Raw genomic sequence first — 19,401 nt, forward strand, 5'->3', positions numbered from 1 at the left:
TGGTTTTAAGACTGCTAACTATATCTCAAGTTATGAGTTTTCGTAACTTAAAATTGCTGAAGTGAGCTGATGACAAATTTCAAGATTTTTTTGTACACTATTTTTTATATCTGCTTTTCATAGGATAATAGTTAAGGTCCTTTATGAAGACAAGATTCAGAATTGTCTTCAGGCAGTTACATCTACTTCTCTGATTAAAAGGGTACCAGATACAGATTTACAGATGTCATAATTATTGAGTAAACATTACACAGTGATCTTTTTTTTTACCATTTCGTGTACTGTATATGTATTAATTCACAAAAAGTTCCAGATGTGTTTTTTGTAATGTTGAAATGGAAAAAAGTCATTGAAGTTTTTCCAGGATTCAATATTGAACCCAAGCGTTTTTTGTAGGTTGTCCTTGTATACTCTGGTAACTCTTAACTCGTCCAGATGAGAGATGTTTTTTTTTTTGCAACACCCATTCAACCAATTAATCTAGCCTATTCTTATGCTTAGTATTGGTCTTTTTACATTTATAAGCAATCACTGAGGAGAAACTGCCTTCACATTTATAGTTCTTTTGGAATGGCTATGAGTGACTTAAAATCAGGCTGGCCAATCCACTTCCACAATACTCCAGCTGCAGAATGACCATGCTTGCTCAATGAGTGATGCATTCGGAGTTATTTATAGCTTGCTATGCTGAAAGATACTGAAATGCCTTTCAGTTAGACCGCAAGTGAACCCATTTTCCGTCCATAGGCTAGGGGCACCTGATGTTATAAATTACCTTCTAATATTAAAACCCTAAAAGCTTGTAGGCAACCTGTTCAGTGGGAAAGATTCCAGCTTGATGAGAAATCCTGTCCTAATTTATCGGAGGCGGCCTGTCATTCACTTTTGTGACTTGTTAGCAAGGAAATGCTTCCTAAAATGGGCTGATGTTTTAAAGGCATTCAATGGCCTCCTTCCCAAAAAGGCTTCTATAAAAATGGAAGCCAGGTGAAAGCACACTTACTTTATCAAAGCGAGCGCTAGCCGACTTCTGCCGTCTTCTCCAGCTTTTCTGGGTGAGTTCAACCATTCAGCCACTTTATACTACTATTAATCTCTTCTTTTTTTTCCTTAGTATTTCTAGTTTGAAAGTAATGACACCAACTGGTTATGCAATTGAATATTGCAATTCAAGTTGTGCCAGTGATGACAAAATAATGCCATTGTGCTAGTAACTTTTAGTGAAACTAAACTTCACTGTAACAAGCTTATCTTTGAATGTTATAAATTATAGTTTAGAGCTAGTTTAGAACCTCTTGCACTATGCACTAGCCACCATATTTCTCAACTTATGTATTACATTTTGTAAATGCCTGCAGATGGACAGATAGACAGTAACTGAAAATTTAATATGAGAAAAAAATCACATGTCTGTGCATATGCAAGTGATGTGCAAGATTTCATAGGTGATACTGATTCCAAATTGGTCCTCTATGGCATTTAAAGTAGCTCTGAGGAGTGTATCCCTGTTTCTCGGAGAACATGGTTGTACAACAACTGTACCGCACACTGTCTTTTTCTCCTCTGCCCTTGTGTTTTTAGAATAAAAACCTTTTTAACCTTTGGCTGTGATCTGACAGGTCGGCAAGGGCACGAAAGAAATGTGTGACGAGGAAGAGACCACTGCTCTGGTGTGTGACAATGGCTCGGGACTCTGTAAAGCTGGCTTTGCTGGAGATGATGCTCCCAGGGCTGTCTTTCCCTCCATCGTGGGTCGTCCCCGCCACCAGGTCCAGCAGCAAGCTCAGTCTGATTTCAGTCCTGGTTCTGACTCTTTTTTCTAAAGGTTTTCCAGACCCATTTTCGGGAAGCTTTAAATAGCACTGCTAATGTGTTACACATCTGTAGATGCTTTTTAAGTCTTCTGGAGCTCCCGTAGTAGATAGTTGATAGATATGCAAATTTATCTCCATATCAGTCTCCAGATCAGCGATGTTTTTCTAGTGACATGCTCTGCAGGTTAAATCATGGACTGTTTTTTGGCCCTCAGACAACAGTCGTTGTGATTGAAAGAGGGTGGCCTTTGGTTTACAAATACTCTGTTCCTGCAGGAGTCAGAGGGCTTGATGTTAGATCATAGTGCAAGTCCTTATGCAGAGGTTCCTGAATTACATAAATGATGATCAATATTTGAAAGTAATATTTTGATTTCTGATACTTTAATAGTGATAATCTGTCTTTAACATTATCATGCCTATCCAATCATTCCCAGCAACCCCCTTTTAAGATCATAATTGTGGAAAAACAGCTTTCCAGTGTTAATGCCTGCATACTTTTCCAAAGTATTGTGCAATTCATTTAATGTCTTTATTCTCTGCTTGATAGAGAAATAATTCATATTTCATATTTCCAAACAAAAGAATGAAAATCAACAGGGATCTGACACAGTGTCTTGTTTTTCATAATCACATAGGGTGTCATGGTCGGGATGGGACAGAAAGACAGTTACGTAGGAGACGAAGCCCAGAGTAAAAGAGGTATTCTCACTCTGAAATACCCCATCGAGCACGGCATTATCACCAACTGGGACGACATGGAGAAGGTACAGTAAATACTGACACTGCCTACATTTGCAGCATTTTGGAGTGGACTCCCTAAGCTAAAGCACTAAGTGAGTTACAGTATGTTATCAGATTTTTAAGAAATCCAAATAAAAGGCATAACAACCCTTTCAACGGAATTCTCCATATTTACACTCTGCATACTTTATCATTTCTGATTGATAATCATAACACGAAAGGACATTAATATTCACCCTCCCCTCCAGCCCTTCCAAGAGCTGTCAGTGGAGAGCTCAGGGCTGTTTTAAAATGGTACTTGAAATTCCAAACACTCTTAATGTGACCTGCCGCCTAGCAATGTGGGAAGTTTTAAAGCTCCAAACCAAAACCACAATCCTCTCACACAAATGTTTTTGTTCTTTTTATCCACAGATCTGGCACCATTCCTTCTACAATGAGCTCCGCGTGGCCCCAGAAGAACATCCAGTACTGCTGACTGAAGCCCCTCTAAACCCAAAAGCCAACAGAGAGAAAATGACACAGGTTGTTTTAGCTTTTACATCATCTGTTCACAAACTTCATATAATATCTGTGGGAGAGGTTTCATCAATGAGATTCCAGTGTTTTGTATCCTGTTTCTTATGAGCTTTCCTTTTTGCATTATTATAAAAAAGCCGATTCTTCCTTTAATCTTAAAGAAGCTTGTCATAAGTTTCCTACAACATCCTTTTAACCATTTGTGTATTGAATCCTGTCCTTTAATGGTCTTTACAGATTATGTTTGAGACCTTCAATGTTCCAGCAATGTATGTAGCAATCCAGGCTGTGCTTTCTCTGTATGCTTCCGGTCGTACCACTGGTAAGTTCAGTCAGGATATCTAAGACGCAGCAAGTAATAAAGAACCTGGGAAAGCCTTGAATTTTGGCTTTACTGTATTAGCTTTCAAAGTGTGAACAAGCCGTGTCTGAAGAACGTTATGTTCTTTTACCTCAGAACTCCAGACATCTGATTCACACCCCAGAGACGTGTTCATTTGGCTTTTCAATTAATTAAACAATTATTCTTAATCCACCCTGAATCAGATTTTTTTTCTGATGCTGTCTCCACCCGGGACCGGCCCAGCTAATGCATAGATATTTGGCTAACAGCACTTTTATTAGTACAATCAAAATCTCCAGAAACAAAAGCATCTACAGTATTTGTGGTTTGGGGTCGTTATATACAGTAATTATCCCAGTGGTTCTCAGCTCTGTTTCTGAGAGACTACTGAACCTGCTGGTTTTCATTTCAATTGGGTCATTAATTATTGGTGCTAATTGATGGCTGTAATTTATCAGCTTGGTTGTTTGTTTGTTTTCTGCACCCTGTCCTTATTTCCAGAAACTTCAGCACACTGAACTATAAACCATATCTGCAGAACTTGCTAATTAAGAATTCGATTCCATATTTCTGACTAAACAGTTCTTAATGGGTGATTCATTGATGAGGACCCGACAAAGGTGGGAATGACACTGTATCAGACAGGTCCCACAGTGAGCCAGGCTTTTTTCATTTTGTTCAAATCTAATGGGTTAGATTTCGTCTTTCACACCTGTATGGCATTCCCGAAACCCTCTAATGAGGTTCATACCAATTACAGGGTTCATACCAATTACAAAATTATATTCAGATTTTAAGAGCTAAGAGCAAGTTTAAAAAACATACATATAATACAAAATTTAAATCACTTTTCCCGTAATTAATAATTTGGCTGGATCAGAAACCAGATATAGCAGATCACTGGAACCAAGGTTAAGAACTAATGAATTATCGTGGAAACTACACCATGAAGTAAGGCATTTAGTACTGTATGAATATAAGTAGGGAATAGATTCCTATGGACAATGATAGTTTACACTTGAAGGCATTAACACCAACAATGACCATCAGTGGCTGTACGGGGCATTACAAGGGTATAAATGCTGATGTATCACTGTCTAGTGTGCACAGTCTTCATGCACTGGAACATGTTCTCCTTTGCCCTTTGCCCTATGTGCAAATTAATGCATTGTCCCATGCTGTGCACTTGTGTCAAATTAATTATATATTCTCTCTATACCTGTCCATCAGAAATGATGGAAAGTAAAAGCATGTAACTAAATCATTCCAGGTATTGTGTTGGACTCTGGAGATGGAGTGACCCACAACGTGCCCATTTATGAAGGCTATGCCCTTCCTCATGCTATCATGAGATTGGATCTGGCTGGCAGGGACTTGACCGACTATCTCATGAAAATTCTCACAGAGAGAGGCTATTCTTTTGTCACCACAGGTAAGCTTTTTCTAATAATCTGGGATTTGAAAAAGTTGACGCAATGCTGAATAAAGTTTCCAGTATCATACGGTACCAAATTAAAGCAAAGGTGTTTTTAAAAAAGAAGAATATATAAAAAACAAAGAAAGAGAGCATTGCTACTTTATTTCTGACATACCCAACACACCCCGAAGTAAGAATGTACTAATCTCATGACCGGATAAGATTTGGCAGCTTTTGTTGGGAAGAGTCTTGTGACTGAATGATGTTGTATGCTATCCCTGGAAATGATGGCCTTTGTGCCTGTGGGTGGGAGGCTCTGCAGTTATTTTCAGTGAGATGGAAATGGTATCTTTAAAAGCATGTCCCTTGCATTTCAGCGCAGTGCCAGATGTTTTCAGATCAAAGTGAAATAAGACTCCCGCAATGTCAGATCTGAACCTAAGAAGCACATGAATGGAGTCCCTCTGTGAACATAATTTTAATCTACAGTAGTTAGTATTGCTGCCTTACAGTGTGGGGGCTCAGGGTTCAATTCTGGAGCTGGGAAACTATCTGTGTGGAGTTTGCACGTTCTCCCCATGTCTGCATAGGTTTCCTCTGGGTGCTCCAGTTTCCTCCCACAGTCCAAAGACATACTGGTATGTTAATTGGCTTCAGAAAAATTGACCCCAGTGTGACTGAGCGCTTGTACCGTATGTGTCTGTGTGTGACCTGCGATGGACTGCCGTCCTGTCCAGGGTGTATCCTACCCATCACCCATCGCTTGTCGAGACAAGCCCCCGCAACCCTGTACTGGGTAAAGTGTTTAGAAAATGGATAGATGGATTTATTTATTTGCCAGAAGTTCTTATCCAACACGACTTGCAATTAAATAATAAACTCTTCTGCTGTTGCTTTTGAAGGAAATTGCTAACTATGCAAACAATAACACTTTATTGACTTAAAAAGAGCTGTATGTAAAAACTGGTCCAGACTTCCACGCCTTTAAAATTAGTCATCTCTCTGGAATGGGAGAAAGGTGTTGGGCAATGTTAGGAAAGGGCACACCCTGTTGGTGAAAGAAAACCATTGGTTTTAAACCTAAGATAAAAAAAAACATAGCAAATTTTATTAAATAAAATAGGAATTTAGCAGGTATACGGTCATTTCACTGTCCCTGCGTGAATTATTAGAGAAACCCTTTTTTCCCTGTGCTGAGCTCTGTTCTCTGCTATTCTTCAGCGGAACGTGAGATTGTCCGTGACATTAAGGAGAAGCTCTGCTACGTGGCCCTGGACTTTGAGAATGAAATGGCAACTGCAGCCTCCTCCTCCTCCCTGGAGAAGAGCTACGAGCTGCCCGACGGCCAGGTCATCACTATTGGAAATGAGAGGTTTCGCTGCCCTGAGACTCTCTTCCAGCCATCCTTCATTGGTAAGCCCACTAGCAAACAGCACTAACAGCTGTGAAACTACCACAATTAACTAGATCCCTGAAAACAGTAACAAGATGACCGAAACATCATCAGATTACAGCCTCTGTGGTCATCTGAATGATTATTTTTAAACCATATTAGAGCATTGTTTCACAACGGTACTTCAGTGGAACACAGCAAAACAATAGATATCTTTTTTTGTTTAATGTAAAATACCATATGTCAGTTTCAAGGCTCTTGTATAACCTACTCTAGTTTTCTGTTAATGGTAAAAAGCTCAACTGCTGATGGAACTCCTGAGTAGTTAGGTGGCAAATCTCAAGGTGCTTGTTTGGAGAGTATTTTGAGTCTTATTATTCAGACTTCAAAAGTTTAAGATTAGAATTTATCATTAGCAGCCTGTTAGGGATTTCCCAGAAATAGACAGCAAGTGGATGGTATGCTGCCGGCCAGAATAAACTCAGTTTGTTGTGAAATAGAGATCCCTGTTAAATGCCAGATGGCTATAATATTGTCAGTGCAATCAGTGTTTCTATTTACTAGATGCAATACTTAAAACAGTATTGTACTGTAACAAATATCGTTACTCATAGGGGGTTAAGAATATAGGAAAACAGCACAGAATGAACAACAACAGTGCATCTCTGCGACCTGTGTTTTAATGTCACTGCAATCCCAGACTGCTAGCCCAGTAATGTGAACACTATATAATTGGCCATCAAGACAGATAAACCCGTGTTCTATGTAAAACAGTGTGACCCAGAGCTATCTCTCCATTCCAAAATGCATCACTAACTTGGAGTGAATGTCTGTAATCCATTAGAGGATTCCAAAAATAAGAAATTCAAAATTTTGGACTGCAAGCTGTCTGAAACAAGGTTCAAGTAAGATAAGATCACTTTATTGGCCCTATACAATTTCTTGCATTAGGAATTTGTCTTTTCGCTTACCCCAGCTTGCTCTCCATGAGACACACAGACAGAGAGAGAAACTTGGGGCCAGAGCACAGGGTCAGCCATTTGTACAGCACCCCAACGGAGTAGGATTCCTCTGCCAGCCGCAGGATTTGAACCGGAAACCTTCCAGCCACAGATGCAGATCCTTAGCCAGAGTGTCACTGCTCCACTCTAAGTACTTACAGTAGCTAGAATCTGGTTTTAAGATGAATCAGAACAAGGTCCTCTCACGTGCCTCACTGCTCTCTCTCTCCGTCCCCTCTCTTGCTTCCATTCTTTTCTGGGTGTTGATTGTTCACTCTTATTATGATAAACTAGAGTCATTCTCCAAAAATCCCCTTTGATTCTCTGTGGCTTCTGGTGCTACAGCTGGGTAAATAACCCATTGTTTCTAGACCCTAATAGCTGCAAACATGAGCTTTTTATAACCCTTGTCTCAATACGCTACAATTAAAACTGAAAGCTGTGGAATGCCACCTTGTGGCAATTGTACTTATTTCAGATTAAGAACAGAACAGTGGTACTAATGGTACAGTATATAGTGTATAGGACTTGTCTTGCACTGCAATTAAGCTTTAATTTTATATCTATTGCATTAACAGGTATGGAATCTGCAGGTATTCATGAGACCACATACAATGGCATCATGAAATGTGATATTGACATTCGAAAGGATCTCTATGCCAACAATGTGCTGTCTGGTGGAACTACAATGTACCCAGGCATTGGTGATCGAATGCAGAAAGAGATAACAGCCTTGGCTCCAAGTACTATGAAAATCAAGGTATGAACAATAATCCATTCTTCTTGCTTCGGGTCTATCCCACTTGGATGATATCAATGTGCTAACCATTCTTTACTTTTTTTCTGAGTGATAAACAGTATACTGTGTTACCTAGTATAATTGATTGATTTGGTTTGCAAGAAAAATATTTTGGAAAATCTTACTTTACAGTATGTCAGCAAAGGGACACACATCTTTAAGCAACTTAGGTCCTAGTTTAAGTGTATATTATGTTTGGTCAAAAAATATAATGATATCACTTTTTTGGGAATAACTGCATAACATATGAAGACAACCAGGTAATTTGCTGCATAATGTGTGGTAATTTCTGAAGAAGATAAAATTCTGTTCCTGTTCTTTTTCCTTTATCTCCTAGCAGCAAAGCTTTATGTGAGGCAACAGGGATTTAGAATTCTTTTCATCCCATCCAACTGTTCTTTGTCAGGCAGCTTTTATAAAAATGTGTATTATGTTCCTTCCTCAAAAATCTAGGGATTAGATATAGTTCACCAGGGTAATCACAGTGCAGTTAAACAACAATGTACTTTTGACTCTCCAGCACAAGTGCTAGGAGATGATTGTATTGAGGATTTAAATAGAAACATTGCTGCTGGTTATGTTTGCAAGAGCTGTGGACAGCATCCAAGCAAGCAGCAAATTGCTCCAGTTGTTTCGGATTTTTTTATCTCCTAAGCTGTTTTTATTTTTGGTTCACTGGTATCCATTAATAGCTTCCAATAAATTGTTTTATAAATTCTTAACTAGGCGTAGACAGAAAAAATAGACAGGAACGGTTTTCTGCAGAGGGCAGAGTTTTACTGTAGAGGGCCTTCTCACAGTACTCAATGCACATTGTTTAGCTGTCATATGCTCTGTGGCTGTATAGTTTAGCAGAGCCAGATTCTTGTAAAGCTTTTTGTTTGTTTTAAAGAGGGCTGGTCTAAAAGATGCCATGCATTTCGATCGGTAACAGTACCAACTCTCGTAGTTTAGGCCAGCACCATGGAGGAGAAGGTGTCATGACTTAGGTGCAAGGAACTGATTCAAAATTACATACTAAATAATAACTAATAAAAGTCCCAAAAGAACTTTCATTTATTTTGTACCCTATTTATTCGCAGTTTAGATTTTTCTATGTATGCACAAAAGTCTAGAACAAAAAAAATGATCTTAGGAACTCTTATGATGCCGCACACTGCAGCCAAATGCTCAGCCAATTGGACTGGACGAAAAAATCAGGAGGATTTGGACATGTGACCAGATTTCATTCTCCAGAGTCTATTTTAGTGCCCGATCTGCAATAAAACACCACCCAAGACGAGCCTTTCTCCATCGGTTTCAGCATTTTAATGTGCAACTGACATGTTGAAACCAAAAACAATTTCCCTTTTTTGAAGGAAAGAGCCATCTGTGTGCTCCCACTTAACGGTAATATGCCAATCATCTTAACTGAGGACATAGCAAACAGAATATGCCAAAATGTAACAGATTTATTTATAATGTGTGTACATAAAAAATCAGTGGATGGAAATGGAGCATCACAAATTGTTACATACTGTAGGAAATGAGACAAGTGTAATGTGCATACTACAATGAGCACATCAAACCCTTTGTGCTTAAACAGAAAGATAATATTCCATACAATGGTAGAGGAAAAATAAAGAAAATATGGATGTTCTAGTTCATAGAAAATAAGACTTAAAATAGGAAAGGTAGTATTCTACTGTAAAGAAACCTAAGTGTTGTCTCACAACTGGAAGAGGGCCCTGGAGGACTGGTACACAGAATCACTTGGCGCTGCTTCTGGGAGAAACCTGGTCACTTTTGGCCAGTGACAGAACAAGGCTCTGAAGGCTCAGCCAGCTTTCAGAGTGAACACCTTTACTGGCTGCACTACTCAAGAGTGAGAAAGTCTTAAAGGAGTTGGAGTCTGGTGAGTGGTGAGGTCTTGGCAGTGTTGTTAAGACACATGGTAAAGCAGAATGAGAATAATTGCTAAGCATTGAGCATGCCTCACAGAAGCCTCCTCCTCTTTAGATGATTGCCCCTCCTGAGCGCAAGTACTCCGTCTGGATCGGAGGGTCCATCTTGGCCTCTCTCTCCACCTTCCAACAGATGTGGATCAGCAAAGATGAATATGAAGAAGCTGGTCCTTCTATCGTCCATCGGAAATGTTTTTAAGGTGTCTCTTTGGATGGCTAAATATACCCTTGCTGAAGTTCTGGTCTCAAGCAATTTTATTTTTTGTTTCTAAAGGTTGTGGCCTCACAAAATGTCACGTAAACAGGGGTCAATTACTGATAACTCTTTGGTCAAAGTGGTTATTCTCCAGCAGTGTTGTGTTCAGAATCTGACAAATTGTATGTCTCCCACAGTAAATTATAGTTTTAAAAATGAATGTTGCATTGCATCTGTTTTGTAACAGCCCTGGCTGGAACTCCACATAAAGCTGAAAAAGCTTTACAGTATATTGGATAGAGAGACAGCCTTTTCTGATAAACTGGATTATTAATGTACAATATGGAAGGAGCTGCTTGTTTTTCAGGAACAAAGCTTTAATGAAGTAGATCAAGGCTCTCCTGGACTGGAGGTTTTCTTCTGGGTTTACTGTCATCTTCAATCCTGGATAAAGATCATGTTAATCTAAGATCTTAATCTAATAGTATTGGGGATATACAGTACACTGGTCCCATTGTCTTTATCACTTCATACATGTCTTACCTGACACCGTATGCATAAATTATATTAATCATTTCAGTGATGTGGAAGAAAAGGCATATTATAATCTCCAAATGAACAAAAACCCTACATTTTTTTCTAGATTTCTGATTCTTTTTTTAGCTACAGTGTGATTTCTCATGAATGCACATTTTACTTGCACAAATCACTTTCAGATCCTCCCCGTTTGTTTGTACTTCTTTAAACAGGGACTTTAAGGCAGATAAATCTCTGAAGCCAAAGTTCCATTAAGCCACATTTCCATTAAGTAATGTTTGTAAAATGCTTTCATCAATCTGGTAAACCACAGACTGGTAAAATTAAGCTTTTGAACTAATGACAATACCCTTTATATTGTGGAACATGTGCTGTGCTATTAAACCTATGTTCCCACTCAAGCAGTTGCCCACCAAGGATCTACAGTGTACAAAACAAATAAATTACCTTTCAGCCACATGATTAAATCCTTATAACATTGTTTGGCGAGTGCTGTTTTTTTATATATTGCTCTTGAATTGTATGACTTAGTGCAACTCCCATGGGACACAGGGAAATGCTGTTTCATCATCCAAGTTCCATAGTAACAAGTCCCACGGGTACTCTACTTACTACTTATTAACCAGCATGGAGATAAATTAAAGTGACAACCAATTGCATCTGATACTTACTCTGCTGCATATGTGTCTTAATAAAATCCAGTTCTTCCAAAAAGATAGTACTTTGTGGTGTCATGGTACTAAATCAGCTACAGACTTTTTTCCCATTTCTGTCTTTGAGCAGCACTTTTGTTTAGATTCATATTTTACTTCACTAATTAAGTGGACAGTTATGGGGGTTTACCATGTCAGAAATGCTAACAGAGGATAAAAAGTCCAGTTATTGTCCTTTCCTTCTGATACAGTATGCTCTGTCTTTGTACTGTATGCCTCAGGTGTAATTAGGCTTTCTAAATTATACTGTACTGCAAGGACACACATTATTTATTTTGGAAATTATGTGTATTATATACTGCTTCTGTCTCCTATGGACACACATTTAAGAATATCCATAGGCCTATTCTGAGTATAACAAGCTCTTCCCCGAGCAAAAGATAAATACTACTGTACCTACATCCGGTGCGTGCAATCACACAACTTAAATTATGGTTTAAACACAACATTTTTTCCTAATGTACGGTACATTATTATTTATTTTGGTGTAAATACCACTGTAAGTATTTAAAAACTAGCAGTAAATTGCTTACAAATATAAATTGCTTGTTATTGCATATGGTATATTGTTTATTTAAGTTCAGTTGTGTTAGTTTATGGAATCTCCCTCTTCAAGGAGACCACTTGAAGCTAGAGTATATACTGTAGGTGAATATATTCTGGACCTGACATATATCCTAACTTACAATAGATTTAGATCTTTGCTTTGTATGATTTCCTGCAAGTACTCTTTTGAAATTCAAATGTGGAAGCAGCAACACCCAGATCCAATCTGAGACAGATCATCTTTCTCCTTATTTTTTGTGTGCTTGTTTATTCTTTTTATTTATTCTTGCTTGTTGTCCAAGTGTGTATTCAGTTTTTCCTGAGGGATTTTGAGAGTGTAGTTGGATTGAACATAACAAGGGAAAGATACAAGAGGAAACCAAGTGGCCAGTCTTTCTCATTTAGTTACTGGTAGCTAATTGACTCTGATGAACTTCAACTTCAACAACATGCTGGAGAAACTGAGTTCACAGTTCACCTTCCTGAGTGTTAAGTACTTTATAATTTCAGTTCTGTGTTTCTTACTGTATGTCTCATCTTCTCTTATTGTGTGGCCGGACAGTCTGCTGAGGTGCCCAAGAGGAAAGGTGACGCTATTTTTCGGGCTAGCGTATTGTGCTTTCAAAACCACTAGATGGCGGGATTGAACTGTGAAGACAGGTCTTTCTTTGCGCTTTGTGACATCGCAGCTTTTAGCAGCCGCAAACCTCCTTAAGCATCACACTGGATTTCGGCATTAAGTGGAGTGGGAATTCAACAAAATATCCTTGAAAATTCATTTTTTTTCTCTAAATACTAAAGCAACACGTGCATCCAAATAAAGTGTAAACAATGTTTGCATAATGTAAGAGCCATTGAATGAATTCACTTCTTTTTCATGTTAAGCCTCAATTGACTTTCATTTCCTTTTAGAAGAATAAGTAGAAATAACATTGATTAAGATTTTTGTTGATGAGGAACGATGAATTTTATCCACAGACCTTGAAATGCTCTGCTAAAAGATCTGCACTTTTTAAAAAAGAAAACCTCCTCTCCAATATTAAGTTTTAATGGAAACCTAGACACCAAAAAAGATGAATAAGGTGGCATCCAGGAAATTATCCATGAATTAAACTCTAACGTTTACTCAATGAACCAATTATCTTACAGATATGTTTGTCTTTTATTATTCAAAGTTAACTCATACAGTGCATTTGGCAAAGGATCATCAAGAATTTGTGCTTATGTAGTTCATGTAAGTATTGCAGACATGTCCCATGATGTAATCTAATGTACACTTTAAAAATTCAAAATTTTCCAAAAATTCCCCAATTCCACTTTCTGTTATAATGAAATACATCAGTAAGCACATAAAAAACATCTATTAAAATTGAGAACATAATTTGCTGTCTTTAAGAGTCCTAGAACACACAGAGTTCTCTTAAGAACTATCATGTCCTTTTTCTGTGTGTTTCTTATCTTAAACATTCTGGGAATGTACTTGATGACTGATAGAAGGTCAACTTCTTTGTCTTTCACAATACACCTAGTCCACAGCATCAGAAGCTGCAGACGTGTGGAAAACTAAGTCATGCCCTATTTTGGTGATCAGATGAAGAAAGCAGGGCATTGCTCTGTATCTAGGACAGAGGAAGGATTCTTTCATTTAACCTCATCTTTCCCAGTTCATTCTTTTGAGCCTGAACAAAATCTAGTTTTCTAGGCTGGTCAATGGTAATGAAAGTTAAATTTTACTTTGTGACAATGAACCCACCCTGAAGAAATGGAAATATTTGGAAATTGGACTGATCTAATCCCCTTAATAGCTAATAAAGAGTTGTTTTTGGAATGATTATAAACTGAAAACTTAGTCGTTTTTCATTAGGAATACATGCACGATTAAGAATTCCAATGTGCATGTATACACTGTATGGCAATAAACTACTCTACCCTACTTCTATACGTGAGTTTGCATTTGTGTATAATGTCTCTTTTAACAAAATATTGTCTTACAATAAACCCAGTGGTGTAAAATAATTATCTAGTACCTTATAGCAGAGTAGTGATATCTAATTTGGGAAAACAAAGTGTGAGAGCCCTGGTATCTGTTTGACATCCTGTATATATGTCACATATATATGAAGTCAGGGGTTTCAAAATCCATCTCTGTATGTTCTGTAAATATTACAGGTGTTTCTGGGCATCTCAAAAATTAATATTAATGTTGATTTAGGGCTTTCTGTTGATTGATTGGATCAGATGGGAAGAAGGGTAGTACAAGTACATTAAATAGATAATCAAGTTATGTGCATTTGTCATCATTATGCTCCTAGGCTGTCCTGCTATTACAGCAATTACTGCTATTTCTGCTTTCTGTCGCATCGTCCCTGACCACTAACATTCTCCGAAGGGATCCGCTTCACTTTGCATGACTTTCTCAGATCAAGTTTTTCTGTATACCTTTTTACCCTGTTAACAAAGAAGCCAAAGTCCTGGGTAACTTTCCCTTCTCTCCTGGGAATCTGCCCGCTCAGTATCAGTGTTGCCTTTTAATGCTTATAGTATTAACTGTGATTGTCCATTTTGGAGTTCCCTTTTAACATCATCCAGGAAAATAATAGCTCCTACACTCCCACACCATTTGTTTTTACTCTTGATCTCAAAGAGGACAAGAATACAATTTTGCTTACAAATTCACAGCACTTGAAAAACATTATGAAAAAGGGTAAAAAAATCTTCCTTGATGCAACTTTATAGAGTGCAGACATGCGGTCTGTTTGGTAAGAGTGAAAGGGGAAAAGTTACAGTATATCATAACTTGCTCAGTGTGTGGCCTTGAGAATGCTTTCTATTCTCTTCTGGTACAATAGCCTTCCAGAGTGCCTGGCATAAAATGCTACAGTAGCTACTGTAACTGCTTTACATAAGAAGGAGCACAGCAAGCCACAACTTCAGCTTAACATGGACTAAAACAGATTGACACTGCAGGACCTTGAGGTGAAAGATGTTCAGTCCTGAAGCTGTGTGCAATTAAGAGGTTTATCTTCATGGTGATCTTTACTTTAGCAGCTTATGAAAAGTGTCCGCATGAAAACTGAAATGTGAAAAGCTGCATGCCTGTATTGGAACCTTGACAAGGCTTGGGTGGTGCAAAAATATGCTTTTCTGTTGTTTAAATATGGAAAGAAGTATAAATGACTGTCCTTAGCTATTGTTTCTCACATTTACATAGACATTTTTCTATCTACAAGCATAAAAACACACAGCAGCAAAAATGCAGATCTAATCTTTTGTGGTTGACTCAGTGGCAAGCAATAAAAAGCAATATACTCGTTTGGGTAAGAAAAACTGATGCCGTGTCAGCATGTGGAATAAACTAACTAAGTTAATAAAGGATATGCTAGGATTGTGAGATATAAAATAGAATTTTAAAAGATGACCATGTTGATATTTGAAATGGAGGAGTGTTTTAGAAGATCTATACCACACCGACCTTAACCCCTTAGAAACACCTTTCCTCTCCTGTGTATTGATACAGAATACTGTACTAACTAAATTCTAGTTGCAGATAACCTAGTATCTCAGAATTTCCATCATATATTGAATTCTATACTGTATGTCCTGCGGGAGTATGAGCACACAAACTTCACCTGAGCTTCAGATGATGTCCCAGGGACATGTTTCTTTGAGCATTGAAGAGAACATTTTTCTTGTGCCTACATGAAGCTCACTTCAAGGGTATGATACCAAACTTAGTCCTGCAGCTGCTGTTGACCTACTTTCTTTTCACAAAGATCCAAAGACAAATGAAGGTGAAAACATCAGGGAGGTTGCCATGATTAATTGGCTTTCTCTACCTTTCCCAAGAAACCAGGAGCAGTGGAAAAAAAATACACAAACTGGGACACCTTTTCCTTCTCTGTGCCGAAATTGAAGGAGCCATCTGGTTCACAGGCTTGTAATCGTCACTCATTTGACACAGTTAAGGTTATGTAGCAATCCATTGATTAGCCGGATACAGGCAGATCTTAGGAGATATCTGTAATTCATTAAACTTCTGTCCATTCAGAAAAAAAGCACATTTGCAGCTTGTGCTGATAGATATGTAAATATACTGTATCTGCAAAACAAAATGATGTGATGCAAATCGCACAAATAAAACATCTTTACTGAGCAGAATGTACTGTAGGCCTTTATTTGGTTAAGTGTGTAATGGAGAAAGGTTCTACAGATGAAGGACACTACTTTTACGTCAGTGTACATTTAAACAAAATTTGTTACTCACCACTTTGACAATATTCACAGGGTTGTGTTGTAAAGCTAATATTCTTGCTAATATTCTTCTCTTTTGATAACAAAAAGGAATTCTGTGCATCAGAGAAGCAATGCAACTTATTTTAATTGGAAGAATAAAAAATATTAATATCTACGATTAAATAAAAGAACAGGAATGTTTAAAGTTTAAATTTCACTAGACACGAACCTCTTGATGAGAAAATCATCGTTTCTCTGTTCAGCAAAATCCCATAATACGTAATGCAGGAACATCTTTAAAATAACTGTGGTACTTGAACATTTGTGATTTTTTCACATACTGTAGTATGTGTAGAGCCACTTTTCTCTCTGTTTTTTAGTCTTTTATGCTAATGCTAGTTGTAACGGGATGCCTTTTATAATGTCCTAAATATTGCCCCACTTTCCAATTAGGTCTTTGTGTTATGCTGCACAAGCTAGAATGATACAAATCTACCATTTCTAGAACTTTCAATGTTTAATCATATTTTATAATATATCATGGCTGTAATGAATCAATCAGTTAACGTAGGCTTGCTTGCAGTCCGTCCTTATCTGCTGCTAATGGTTAAACATGTCTCAGAATTTTACATAGAAGGTCAAATTGGTGAATCACAAAAGATGTATTTTATAAAACAAAAACTAAAAGAAATATGCTCACGTTTACTTTCTAATTTTAGGAATGATTTATTGCAAAGACATTTCCCACTGGTACCTACCTGTTTTAATTTATTTCTATCCTTTCAAAGGAGTCACAGAGCTCTGTTTATTGCTTTATTTCAACCAATTTACAGTTTACTCTAGCAGTGCCTCAAATCTATTGTGTCTTTCCAGTTTCTGTCAATGGACAGGAACCTGTGCTCAGATACAGTCACACCTATGTAATAAGTTCTAATCGGTTTTTTTTTATTGGTTGCTGTGACTTTGCCTTTGCAAACAGAGTCCAGGAACCATGGGGGTATGAAGCTGGAAATATGGTTCCCATGGCAATCTGTTTTTTATAAATGACTGGAAATCTTTCCAACACATGAGCAAGACTGTAGAAAGATAATCTTCTTCTTTTAATGGGTTAAACACATTTGTGCATTAAAGCAATCAGCTCAGGGACATTCACATTTACTGCACAAATTACAAACTGTGAGGCAAAGTGAAATATTGAGATTGTTCTGTCAGTACCGCTGGGATTCAGAGCCTAAGTAACAGGTACCATTCTGTGCCCTCTGAGACAATTGTGGCTAGGATACTGTACAGTATGTAACATCCAGAATTGTTTCAAGTAGTCTGAACGTTAGAAAAGATGAGAAAATAAGCCCCAAAATCAGTGTAGTAAAGCCTCCTACAGTACTTTTTTTGTTGTACAGTACTGTATATTCACTTCACCATATTTACTCGCCAATTTTGAATCATCTTCTGTAATTTGGGACTTTGAATTATTTCTTTCACAGCTCAGCTCAGATCAATGATGTCTGTATTGCATGGGGAGAAAGAGAAAGGGCAGGCAGGTTTCTCCGAATCGCCCAGCCATCAAACCATCATCAAAATCCAAAACGATCAGCATTTTGCATGCTACAAGCTCCACAGCAACATACAGGAGGGTTAGCACTGCTTGAGGGAGTAGTGCATCCCTCTCCGATTGTACTGCAAGTCTTTCTGGGTGTGTGCTGTTTTACTTACAGCCCAGAGAGCCCTGGCTGGTAAATTCCACTCCTGTCCCAGGGGCTGGCAGTGCTCTGTCTATTGTGAATTCTTGCTTGGAGAATCTGGTCACAGTCAGCTAGTGACATGACCAGGCTCAAGCTCCCAATGAGCAGGTGTGCTGCTTGAGCAACTCAGGAGCCAGCAACACTCACTTTCCTAAGCTGTCACACTTGTATTTCTCATCTGAAGTGTAGAAGCTGCTGGATATAAAAGTCAGCACATGTACACTGCCTCTACATTATTTTTCAGCAAATACACAAATATTTTGAGCATCCAAATGCTTGCAATCCCTGCACCTTTGCAAATACAAAACCTTTAGAAATACAACTTTATCGCTACCATTCCTATCCTTACTTAAAATATTTAAAATCAATTGATTATATAATACAACTGAATAATTTCAGATATTCCACTTTATGATTAAAAGTTTTAAATTCTAGAATGCATCTTTTTCGTTTTTGTTTTCCTCATATTTTTCCCTGATACATTTTAATGATAATGCCAGCTGAGTGCATACTTCATTGCTAACAAATTCCATGTCTTATGATTAAGCACAATCAAGCTTATGATTAAGCTTAATCAAATGGGATCTGTCATTTTTTTAGTATCTTTCTTATGGTGTTTCAATCCTAACTACAACTGATGCTTCAAGAGTGTGTTACTTTTTAATATTTGTATACAGTATACAAGCAGAGAAGCAAATACAATATATACAGAGCAGAAAGATACATATACAGTACTGTACTTTATATACTGTACAAAAAGGGTCAAGAAATAAAGAGTTTTCAAAGTCAAATTTCTTTTTCAAATTGTATATTTCGTTTAGTATGAGAGAATAAAAGTTTATGCTATATACTGTACATTCATCAAGCTGAAAAGTTTCTAATGTTTTTCAGTACATAATAGAGACAAAACCTAGACTAACCAGTATTTGTTTATTATTAGATTTTATAATACAAAACCATGACAATTGAATCAATCATCGTAAACATTTAAGGCATTGCTGATTTACTATAGTCAAGATTTTCCTGGCACTTTTATCTGTATCACAGATGTGGTCCTTCTAATCAAATTTTTAACAGATTGTCTTGCATTTATCATGATCTCAAAGCCAATTATTAATGGAACTCAGTAACGAGCATGAAGTGTTTTTGAAGGACTTCTTGGGCAATTTTAAATCATGGCATCTTCAATAATACTGAAGTGGAAATATAATAAGATGTATTTCGAGTTTATGAATACTAAATGCAGTCCTTACCTTGTCTAAGCTTTCATGAAAGTATGTGATTAATTCATATTTGACCCCTGTGTTTTTTGATTGATTGGAAAAAAGAAAACAAAAAGAGGAGGCTGGCTAGCTTGCACTTATAGTTAAGGCACAAACATTATTTTGTTTTGTAGTGTTCATTTTGCATTGCTGTGAACCACATTTCTTTTCATTAAACAATCATGCAACGGTAATAATT

The 19,401-nt window shown here is 37.5% G+C and overlaps 1 protein-coding gene across 1 annotated transcript; it reads left to right on the plus strand.

Annotated features, from left to right (window-relative positions):
• The first annotated feature begins 952 nt into the window (after positions 1-952).
• On the plus strand, positions 953-11,420 carry acte1 (actin, epsilon 1). Its single transcript, XM_088934568.1, has 9 exons — positions 953-1,055; positions 1,620-1,769; positions 2,453-2,581; positions 2,973-3,083; positions 3,315-3,399; positions 4,691-4,852; positions 6,059-6,250; positions 7,810-7,991; positions 10,029-11,420. Exons 2-9 carry the CDS (start codon positions 1,641-1,643, stop codon positions 10,170-10,172), a joined length of 1,134 nt encoding a protein of 377 aa, XP_088790694.1. The 5' UTR covers positions 953-1,055; positions 1,620-1,640; the 3' UTR covers positions 10,173-11,420.
• The last annotated feature ends 7,981 nt before the right edge of the window (positions 11,421-19,401 follow it).

This window comes from Atractosteus spatula, chromosome 16, assembly GCF_055471065.1.
Source record: "Atractosteus spatula isolate fAtrSpa1 chromosome 16, fAtrSpa1.hap1, whole genome shotgun sequence".
Classification (NCBI taxonomy): domain Eukaryota; kingdom Metazoa; phylum Chordata; class Actinopteri; order Semionotiformes; family Lepisosteidae; genus Atractosteus; species Atractosteus spatula.